The sequence below is a fragment of the Propithecus coquereli genome, unplaced genomic scaffold (genome assembly GCF_000956105.1).
Source record: "Propithecus coquereli isolate 6110/MARCELLA unplaced genomic scaffold, Pcoq_1.0 Scaffold223, whole genome shotgun sequence".
Taxonomy (NCBI): domain Eukaryota; kingdom Metazoa; phylum Chordata; class Mammalia; order Primates; family Indriidae; genus Propithecus; species Propithecus coquereli.
The window spans coordinates 4,401,503-4,412,390 of NW_012147523.1; the positions used below are offsets into that span (position 1 = coordinate 4,401,503).

General features: G+C 53.4%; 1 protein-coding gene across 1 annotated transcript in view; it reads right to left on the reverse strand.

Annotated features, from left to right (window-relative positions):
• SDR42E2 (short chain dehydrogenase/reductase family 42E, member 2) overlaps nucleotides 1-10,888 on the reverse strand; it is a 28,840-nt gene that overhangs the window by 11,431 nt on the left and 6,521 nt on the right. Inside the window, exons 2-7 of the mRNA XM_012644939.1 lie at nucleotides 5,403-5,474; nucleotides 5,104-5,277; nucleotides 4,496-4,591; nucleotides 3,907-3,964; nucleotides 3,062-3,180; nucleotides 2,272-2,347 (exon numbers count right to left, since the gene is read on the reverse strand). Of these exons, the coding sequence (XP_012500393.1) occupies nucleotides 2,272-2,347; nucleotides 3,062-3,180; nucleotides 3,907-3,964; nucleotides 4,496-4,591; nucleotides 5,104-5,277; nucleotides 5,403-5,474 (595 nt within the window). The remainder of the gene's footprint in view (nucleotides 1-2,271; nucleotides 2,348-3,061; nucleotides 3,181-3,906; nucleotides 3,965-4,495; nucleotides 4,592-5,103; nucleotides 5,278-5,402; nucleotides 5,475-10,888) is intronic.

Here is a 10,888-nt window from a genome sequence, read left to right on the forward strand (position 1 = left end):
ACTGACACCAGGACATAGGATCCTAGGAGTGGGTTCACCTTGAGGAGACTGGTCACTGGCTCCTGCCACCCAGGTCCCTGACATTCTCCTTTCCAAGCCCTGATGGTCATTTTTCTAGAAATCAATTTTCCAGAAGCTATCCTATATCCTTCCAATATAAGTTCCCTCTTCCCCATAAACGAGCCAGGGCCGGTGTGGGTCATAACCAAACACCCTGACTGCTGCAACCTCCACCCCTCACTTCGCAATGGGGCCTAGTGCATTGGGTTCAACGGTGACCCCCGCCAAAGGTCTGTCCACGTCCCAGACCTGTGAACATGACCTTGTTTGAATACAAGGTCTTCACAGATGTAATTAAGTCAAGGATCTCAAGATGAGGTCACGCTGGATTATCCAGGTGGGCCCTAGGCCAATGACAATGGTCCTTCTAAGAGACTCACAGAGAAGAAACAGAGGAGAAGGCCATATGAAGACAGAGGCAGGGCTTGGAGTAACGCAGCCACAAACCAAGGAATGCCTGGGGCCACCAGAAGCAGAAAGAGACAAGGAAGTTCTCTTCACTGGAGCCTGCCGAGGCAGTGAGGCCCAAATGACACCCTGCTTTCAGACTTGCAGCCTCCAGGATGGTGAGAGAAGAAATTTCCATTGTTTCAAACCATCAAGTTTGTGGTAATTTGTCCCAGCAGCCACAGGACATTGGCACTCCCAGAGACAGGAGGACACAACTGCGTTGACACTGAGCTGGGATCTACAGGCCTTGGGCCTTGGCTCCTGGGCCCAGGAACCTCCATGCCGAGTTAAGACAGTCTCAGGGAGCAGCTGGGGTAGTAGGGAGTGGAAATCACCTAGGGTGACCGTGGCTGGACTCCTGAAAGGCAAGTATCTGGCGAGCTTTTCTGTACAGAGCCTGCAGCTAATTTTAAACTCTGGGTCACCTGGGCACAGTGAGGGGCGGTCGGGTTGCAGCTGATGTTGGCAGGCGGGGCACTCGGCAGCCACTTCACGGAAGGGCCAGGCCCAGGGTATCCGTGACTCTTCTGACTGTGGAAAGTGGGGGTGCTCACATAAATAATTCTTGGCCAGAGGATTAGGTGTCTGGCATGCAGGCTGCAGGGCCGGCCAGGGAAGGCCCCAGGTAGGGAAGAGAATTCAACTGCACGGGCTCAACCCCCTGGGAAAACACAGCTGGATGTTCCCGCTGGGATCAGGGGGCCAGGTCTGACTGGCCCAGGTTGATGGGGATGGGGGAGATTTTAGGGAAAAGAGCCCACTTTCAGGGACCCTCTCAGCTGTGGCTGCAGCGTTGGGTAGTGGTTAGACCCCAGCCTCTGGTGTTAGACACCCCTAGGGTTCAAATCTTCCCTCTGCTAGCGAACAGCTGTGTGACCTTGAGCTAAGTCAGGTCATCAGTCTCAGTTTTCTCACCTGTAAATCAGGGATTCTAATGTTAAGCATCCTTCACTTCCCAAATCCACTTGGCTCCCGAGTTTAGATGGTTTTGATAATGAAGGGAAACCGAGTTATCTGATTCTTAGTTTCTGAATTTCCAAAACCAACTAGCAATAATTTGGATAGCAAGGAATGTATCTAAATAGATTTGGCTCCTGAGTTTGAAGAACAAGGGATGCCTAAGCTTCTCACCTAATAGAGATGTTGTGAAGAGTTCATGAGACTTTTGCACATAAAATTAGCATGCAAAATAGGGCCTGGCATGTAGTAGGCACTCAGTAAATATGGACTATTCCTATTCTATTCTATTATTACTTCTCTATAACAAGAAGAGGCAATATATTGCCTTATTGTAACAAGACAGCCAAGGCAGATTTTTCTGGGAAGTGATTGAAGGTCAAGTTTTAGGACCCCTCTGGGTCTTGCACGGCCCTTCCAAACCACCGCACCTCATCCACATTCCTAACTTTGTACTTTGTACTCTTCTATCTGGAGAGGACCCCTAAACCTGGATTCGCTTCTGTGCAGCAGAAAAGACCTCTAGACTTAGGTTAACCCAAGTCTCTTCCCTGCCAGACTGTGGGTGATGTGAGGGCAGACACTGGGCCTGACTTTTTCCAGGCTGTGTCCCTGGCAGGGTGCTGGCACGTGACAGGTGCTCAGAATCTGTTGAATGATCAATGGCCACAGCCCTGGGACCGGTCCTCCGGAAGGAAGGTGGGTGTCAGACACACGTCAACTAAACGCTGGAATCACACACATACCTCAGGGGTGGCAGCAGTGGCAGGTGCATTTGGGGTGAGCAGAGCCCATAATACTCACCTGGGAGAGGCGTCCCATTGGCCATGAGGGTCAACTGGTCGGCAATGGCTTTGGTTCGGGAGTAGTGGTCCATGTGCTGCCAGAGGACAGGGAGAACAGAGCCACCAGACAGGGGTCAGCGATGCTGCTGGCAACGCCCACCCAGCCTGGCCCCAAGACTGCACCTGCCCTCAGACCCCCCCAGGGGCCAGACTCTGGGGACCCCCACTGGGATGTGGCCAAGCCCTGGGCCCACCCTGCTGCCCCTCCTCTCCCTCTGGGTGGGAGGAGAGTGTGTCTCCTCCCAGAGCCACAGGAGCACTGGGCTCAGAGAGCAGCAAGGCCCAGGGCAACTTGAGTGAATGATGCTCCCGCCAGCCCCAAACAGCCTGCCCTGCGACGCCAAGGCTGGACGTGCGCTGGCTGAATGACTAATATGTCACCTTTTAGTGCTCGTATAGCATTTTCACATACATTGTCTCATCTCCTGCTCTCCACAGCCCCATGGCAATAGCGATATCATGCCCCAGTGAAGAAACAGAGGCTCAGGGTACTCAGTGACTTGCTCAGCGTCACACAGGTAGAAAGTGGCCAGGCTGGAGCTCAAGGCCAGGTCCGTCTGCTTTCAAAGCCCCTGCGGGCATGGCCAGCTGAAACTGGAGCAGGCTTATGCCATCCAGATTTGGGGTCCCCTTCCTCCTGGCTCTCACCCCAAGTTGTGAAGTCAACCCCAGCTTCACCCTCCCTGCCCTTTGGGCTGTGTGGGTCCCAGGCCCGTGGACCCCGCCCACCTCTCCTGGAAGCCGAGTACCTTGTCCAGCGGGAAATATGGCACAGAGTCCTCGTCACCCTGCTCTATGGGCTTCCCACCGAAGACGACGTTGACAGTACTGGTGTAGACGAGCCTTGGAACCCGCCGGCGAATGCAGACTGCAGCGACAGGTGTACACGGTAACACACACACGTGCACAAAGATAGACACACACACACAGGGGCCAAGTGTGAGCAGGGAGTCAGCAGAGAGGTGCCCACAGGGACCTCTCTGGGTGAACCCACCGATTTCTACCCCATCTTCGACACACATCCTGGCCCCTGGGGCCCTCCCAGAATCAGAGCTGCTGGGGAGGGAAGGGCCTCCTGTCCTGAACTTGGGGTATGGGACCAGTCCCTGCATCCTGGATCCCCGAGGGCCAGGCTTGCTCCTTATTCTTTCTCAGTGTGGCTTTGGCCCCTGAGCTACCTCACCAGGGACAAGTCAGAAGAAGCTCTCACTCAGTGGGGACATAGAAGAAAGATACTCTAGAATCAGAGAGAAAAACAAGATGCAGAACAAGGCAGGACATATCCAGAGAGCCCAGACATGGGTCTTCCACTTTGGTGCTTTGGCAAATTTTCTTCCGCCCAGCCCCTAAACCCTGAGTGCCAACTCTGCACCCTGCGTTCCCAGACAGGCCAAGGCCTGGCTGTCACAACTATGCAGGGCCCTGGGCAGGTCTGCAGTGTGGAAAGGAGGTGCTGCCCACAGACCCTCTGTGGGAGTGGGCAGGAAGGTCCCAGCTCTGTCCCCCCACCCCTCCCCCCGGGAGCTGGACCTGCAGCAGGAGAGGGGCGAGGAGGGGGAAACGCAGCAGGTCACACTTGGCTCTGAGCACCTACCATCGATCACTAGTTTGGTGCCTCCGACATTTATAGACTCAATCTGCTCTTTTTGCAGCTAAAAGACAAGATGGAGGTGGGAAAGTCATGCCTCGTTGCTGAAGCCAGAGGGCTGGGCTTAGGGTCAGGTGGGGTGGGGGTGGCAGAGTATCCAGCTCAGAGGCAGGGGGACCAAGCGGCCCACAGGCTGTGTATGTGCCCAGCTCTGCCACCATCTCCCTGGGCAGCCAGGAGAGGCTCTATCCCCCATCTGGCCCTCAGCTCCCTCATCTCACTGGGGTCGAGCCCCTGGTGTGGGGGGTTGGCAGGATTAAATAAGACGCTTGGGAGGACCTGGTGCAGTGCTTGGCACAGAAGAGTTACTGAAAACCTGCTGGAAAGTTACCTTGCTCTAGGCCACACAGCTGGAAAGTGGCAGAACTGGTATCTGGTCTCATGGACGCAGAATGCAGGACGGGAGTAGCCCAGACCCTCCCTGGAGTAGGTGAAGAGTGACGTGGGATATATGGGCATGAAGGAGTGTGGTGGGCACAGCCAGGACACGAATGCCACTCTGTCCAACTGCAGGCATTGTATGTGAGGGGCTCACCTTCTCCACACCAGACATCCCATAGGAGGCCATGTGGAAGACACAGTCCACCCCTTCGAAGGCACGGTACAGCGTTTCTTCATCTCGGACATCAGCCTGAAACAGAGAAGAAAGAGGCAGGGGGTTCAAGTCCAAGGCCAACAGAGACACCAACTCTGCACCTTGTCTGGCCCCAGAACTGCTCCCCTCTCCTTTCCCCGCCCTCACCACCCCCAGGCCAGGCCAGGCCAGGCCTCTGCAGGGTCAGGAAAGGCTGGTGGGGCAGGATTTACTAGATGGTTCTCCAGGGCAATGGCAGCACCACTGGCCCCAGCTATCTTGCGCTCTAGGTCACAGGGGCTATGCTGGGTGTTTTATCATCTTTTCATCTCCCTGTGAGGCCTTGTGGAGCAGGTATTATTACTGTCCCCTGTCTGAGGATGAGGACAGTGAGGCTCAGAGATATGGAGGCTGAGGCTGCAGCTGCCCAGCTGGGAAGTACCAGAGCTAGAGTTGGAGCTCAAAGTCTGGCCCCAGAGCCTGTGCTCTGAAACTCTATGCCACTCGTTTGACATCAGACACTGTCCCTGACCACCACCACTGGTCCCCAGAGACCCTTGATCCTGCACCTGGATGAACTCGGTCCCCGAGGGCAGTGCCCACTGGGGTCTGTGGAGGTCGAGCAGAATGACGGAAATGCCGCTTCTGGCCAGGCTGGAACCCAGGGTGAAGCCCAGGTAGCCTCCTCCTCCAGTCACCAGAACCTTCTGCCTAGAAGCCTTTGCAGCGTTGGCTTGAGTCTTCTGCGGCGCTAGTGGTGGGGTTATCATTGACTCACCGGCTTTGAGTCCAGTCCCAGACTCCCATCTGGGCTCAGGCCCTACCTCTGGCTCAGGTAGTGACCCAGCTCCCGGCTTAGGGCCCAGACCTGGTCCAGGTCCCGGAACATCACCAGGTCCCGACCCAGGCCCCGGAATAGCACCAGGCCCTGTCCCACGTCCTAGAACAGCACCAGGTCCTGCGTCATGTCCTGGAACAGCACCAGGCCCTGCCCCCTGTCCTGGCATAGCATTAGGCCCTGGCCCTGGCCCTAAACCAGACCCTGGGCCTGAGACCCCTCCGCAGGCCTGGAAGACAGGGTGGCTTTTCTTGCCGTGGTCTGTGGCTTTGTCTGTGGGGTTGGGCTTCATCCTCTACAGAGCTATACGGACACAGAAACCGTCTCCACCTGTGGGGAAAAACAGAAGAAAGAACGTTCTAGAGTTGTCTCAAGTCACATAGATTATCAGACCCCTAGGCCTGAGGGGAGAACTCCAGCTAGAAATTAGACACCCTCTGAGTTCCCAGTGAACCTGTCCCTTTCAGCATCTCGAGAACTTCCATGGCGGCTGCAGCCTCCTGTAGAGGGTTGGAGACAAGGCAGCCAAGCCTTGGACTTTAGAGCTGGGGAAACTGAGGTCCAAAGTCACACTTTATGACTGAGGTTTATACCAAGCATTCCTGACTTTACCACTTCCTTAAAATCCCAGTAGCACCAGAGGAAGACAGATCACATCATGCCAGAGGGAACCTCACCAGACTGGGAAGTGACTGTTTTCTAACTGGGGACGTGGGTGGGGGTGCTTTCTGGAGGAGGAGGAGAAGGAAGAAGAGGAGAGAAGGAAGAGGAAGAAGAGGAGGAGGAGGAGGAGGAGGAGGGGGAGAAAGAGGACAGGAATCTGTGTGGGATCTGTAAGGGCTCTACACCCTGGAAACTTGTACATGATTTCAAGTGCTACGCCTGCACCTGCCCCGACATCTGCTGACCTCTGGTTCTTTCAGGCCCCTCAGGAGAGCAGGTGGCTGGCACCACAGGGTCTGCCCCAGCCCCCTGCAGGCTTCAGGGTCAGGTCTATGGGCTTAGGGGGACAGCACCGAGGATCCTGTCCTCCTTGCTCTAGACTTAAAGTGAGCCAGGCTATCGGTCACTGTCACCACCATCGCCTCCCACCTCCCACTCCACCTGAGACTGAATGAGGCTGGACCTGGGGCCAGGTCATCATCATCATCATCATCATCATCATCATCATCACAATAGCAACTGTGTTCTAGGGGCTTGCTCTGCGCCAGGCCCTACAGATGCAGATAGGTGAGTTTCTGCACACATTGGCTGCATGACAGAACAGGTGTTTGTTGAGTTACTGATTGACTGATAAACCCATGGTGGTTGCTGGTTGTGGTCACAGGGCAGAGACTCTGACAGCCATTGGGGCTGAATCTAAATTTTAGTCTCCTCTGTCACTGCCCTGCGGCCAAAGGTCTGGGTGAGGGATACAGTCATGCCCTACACAAGCACTGACGTTCATGGGTTTAATAGAAGGACACCCCAAATCAGAGTCATCACAGAGGATGGGCCTAATTCCCCCAGAGGCAGGAGAGGACGCAGCCCCAGAGTGGAGCCCTCCTCTACCCAGACCCAAAGGACTCTTCTGGGGAAGGGTCTGTGGGACCAGAGCTCTTTCTACCCAAAGGAGATGACTTTTGTGGCAAGGGCTGGGAGCTGGCCTCAGGCACCCTTTGCTGGGGTGTGCCCTTGGGCAAGATCCTTAAAACTTCACTGCACCTCAGCTATAAAATGGACCTAAAAGGCCGGGCACGGTGGCTAACGCCTGTAATCCTAGCACTCTGGGAGGCCGAGGCGGGCGGATTGTTTGAGTTCAGGAGTTCAAGACCAGCCTGAGCAAGAGCGAGACCCCGTCTCTACTAAAAACAGAAAGAAATTAATTGGACAACTAAAAATATATAGAAAAAATTAGCTGGGCAAGGTGGCGCATGCCTGTAGTCCCAGCTACTTGGGAGGCTGAGGCAGAAGGATGGCTTGAGCCCAGGAGTTGGAGGTTGCTGTGAGCCAGGCTGATGCCACGGCACTCTAGCCCGGGCAACACAGTGAGACTCTGTCTCAAAAAAAAAAAAAAATGGACCTAAAAAACCCTGGCTGCTCCTCTTCCTCACAGGGTGGTCATGGGAGGACAGATGCCCAAGAGCTTTGCAAACCTAGGATGCAAGCTCCAGCAGGGTTTTGTTCACGATAGTGTCTCCAGCGCCCAGAACAGTGCTGGCAGCCCAGTGAAGCAGAGGTGGAAACTGAGGCTCAGAGGACATTAGGGAACTTTGATGGAGTCACTGAAAATGGCTCCGCCGAATCCAGGTCTGTGGGGACCCAGTCACGGACGATACCCGGGCGCGTCGGCCTCGCAGGGACAGGAGGAGGCTGCCCCGGCGGAACTCGAGGGTAAGCCCCTACCCCAGGTGGCCCCCTCGCTCTTCCTCTCCCGCTCACACCCGCGTCCCCAGCCCGCGCCCCGGCTGCGCTCACCTGGCCTGGGCTCCCGCAGCTATGCCGGCACCTGCGCCGCGCTGCGGGGCTCACGCCTTGCCGGGGCTGAGCCGGGCGGGGCGGGGCTGAGCAAGGCGGGGCGGGGCCCAGGACCGCCCCGCCCACTCCCGCACTTTCTCCTGGGTCTCGCCCGCTCCCAGCGCGGGAGCGCTACTTTCTTTCAGGCGGAGATCCGAAGGCTCTCAAGGGCCTGTCGGGTAGGGATGGGGCAAAATGGGCCGTGCTTCTGGAGGAGAAAGTACGCAAAGACCCTGCGTGCCGGCCTCTGTCCTGCCAGCACGGTCGTCCTAAAATCCCAAGCAATGTTTCTTTCCCCACACCCTCCTCCATTCTCCCACGGTCCTTTTTGTTCAGCCTGTCTTGCTTCCCCCTCTGCCCTTTCATTTATCCATCATCCCACTTCATCTTCCATCCGTCTCTTTATCCATCCATCCATCCTTCCACCTATTGTTTACTCTTTGTGTCCATCCATCCATCCATCCGTCATTCCATCTGTCTTTCCCTCTGGCATTCAAACTTCCACTCATTCATCACGCCACCTGTTCGTCAGGCCATCCTTCCACCCATTCATCCATCTGTCCACCCTTCCTCCTATCTATCCAACCTTCCATCCCTCCAATTCATCCACATATCTTTCTTCCACCCATCTGTCTGCCCTTCCTTTCTTGCATTCTTCCCCCAGTCTCTATGTCGATCCGTTCACCAGTGCCATCATTTCACATTTAATGGGCGCTTCTACACTGCTGGCCTTTCCCCTGGTCTGGGAACCCAGATGAATCACAACCTCCCTGGAAAACTCATTCGAGTGGCAGTGGTAGAGAGGCAGGCACGTGTTCACACAGCTGCTGTAATGGAGCTACAGGGGCTCAGAGCAGGGGGCGTTGGTTGCTTTGGTCTGAAGAGGGTGGAAAGGCTCCACCCACGTGACACCCATTGTGGGCATAGGTGCAGGGAAGAGAAAAACTAAGTCGTCAGCCTGCACACACCATGTGTCAGATGGTGAGGTATCTTGTTTAACCCTAACAACTCTGTTCTAGTGCAATTTTAGAGACAGGAAACAGGCTCAGAAAAGGGGCTCAGAGTGTGGTGGGAAAAGGCCATGGGTCAGCCTTGGTTTTGGTGGGGGTTTTTTGTTTGTTTGTTTTGTAGAGATGGGGGTCTCACTATGTTGCCCAGGCTCGTCTTTAACTCCTGGCCTGAAATGGTCCTCCCTCCTTGGCCTCCCAAAGTGCTGGGATTACAGGCATGAGCCACCAAGCCCAGCCGGCCCTGGGTTTAAATCTTGACTTTGCCACTTCTTTGTCGTGTTTCTTTGGGCAGCTACAAGGCTCAGTTTCCTCATCCATAAACTGGAAATGGTGTGTATTTTACAGTTGTGAAGTTGAGAGGCTTATGGCTAACATGGTATATGCAAAATGCTGAGCATGGTGCCTGCTCAATCAATGCTCAACCGATGGTAGCTGTTATTGTCATTATATAAATGAGGATGGGTTTGAACCTAAGTCCTGCACTTTACCACTTCACAAGTCGTGTCTCTGGTCCATCCTTCCACTCACAAGGAGAAGCCTCTTCCTCTGCCACCAACAGGGCCAGAGAATTCATATTCCCCAGTACCAGCTGCCAGTGTTGTCTTGCAAGGAGAAGTATAGCTTATAACACAACTGCAATGGATTGAATTGTGTCCCTTGCAAAATTCATATGTTGAAGTCCCAATCCCCGGCACCTAATCCTAACTCTGGAAATAGAGTCATTGCAAATGTGATTAGTTAAGGTCATCATGGAGTAGGATGGGGCCCTACTTCAATATGATTGGTGTTCTTATAGAGAGGGGAAATTTGGACACAGACATGCACATATGGAGAACATCATGTGGACATCGGACTTATGCTGCCACAAGCCAAGGAGCTACTGGAAGTGAGGTGGGAAGCCTGGAATGGATCCTTCCTAGTGCCTTCAGAGGGAGCATGATCCTGCTGGTACCTTAATCTCGGACTTCCAGCCTCCAGAACTGTGAGACAATAAATTTCTGTGGTTTCAGCCACTCCATTTGTGGTACCTAGCAAACTAATACGACCATCACAGGTCATTTTCTCTGTGTTTACAGACGTGACCCAGAATGGCAGCTGTCCAAGACAGGGCAGAATGAGATTTGCCATGGCAGGGGCTGGGGGCCCAGCACGGAGCCTGCTCAGAACAAGGGCTTGCCAGGCCTTAGTAACTGAATGTTTTTAAACAACCTGATGAATTTTCACTTACGTATACCCCAATGTGACTACCACCCAGATCAAGATACAGAACATTTCCAGCACCCCTGATGTCCCCTTTGTGACTCCCTCGCCACCAGGGTAACCATTATTCTGACCTATGTCACAATTAGTTTTGTCTGTTCTTGAACTTCATATAAATAGCCTGCAGTATACAAAAGATGTATTCTTTTGTGTCCAGTTTCTTTTGTCCAATATTGTTCATGAGATTGATACATCTTGTTGAATATAGCTGTAGCTCATTCTTTTTAAATTGTGTAGTATTCCAAAGTACAAATGTGTCACCATTTATCTGCCCATCCTACCACTGATGGACATTGGGTAGTTTCCAGTTGTGGGCTCTTAGGAGTAAAGCTCTATAAACACTCTTGTATGTCTTTTGTTGAACATGTGTCCTTATTTCTCTTGGAGTAGAACTGCCAGATCATAGAGTAGGCACATGTTTCACTTTAGCAGAAATTGCCAAATAGTTTTCCGAAGTGATTGAATCAATTTATACTTCCCTGCCCCTATCCTTACCCCAGCAACATATGAGTTTTCCAAATGCTCCATGTCTTGATACAGTCAATCTTTTTCTTTTTAGCCATTCTAGTGGGCATGTAGTCGTGTTTCACTGTGGTTTTAATTTGCATTTCCCTGACAGGTAAGGCTGTTGAGCACATTTTCAAATACTTATTGTCCATTTGTGCTTGAGTCCTTTGTTTATTTTTTTAAAAATGGATGTTTGTCTTTTACTTGTTGATTTGAAGTCCTTTATATCTTCTGGATATGAAT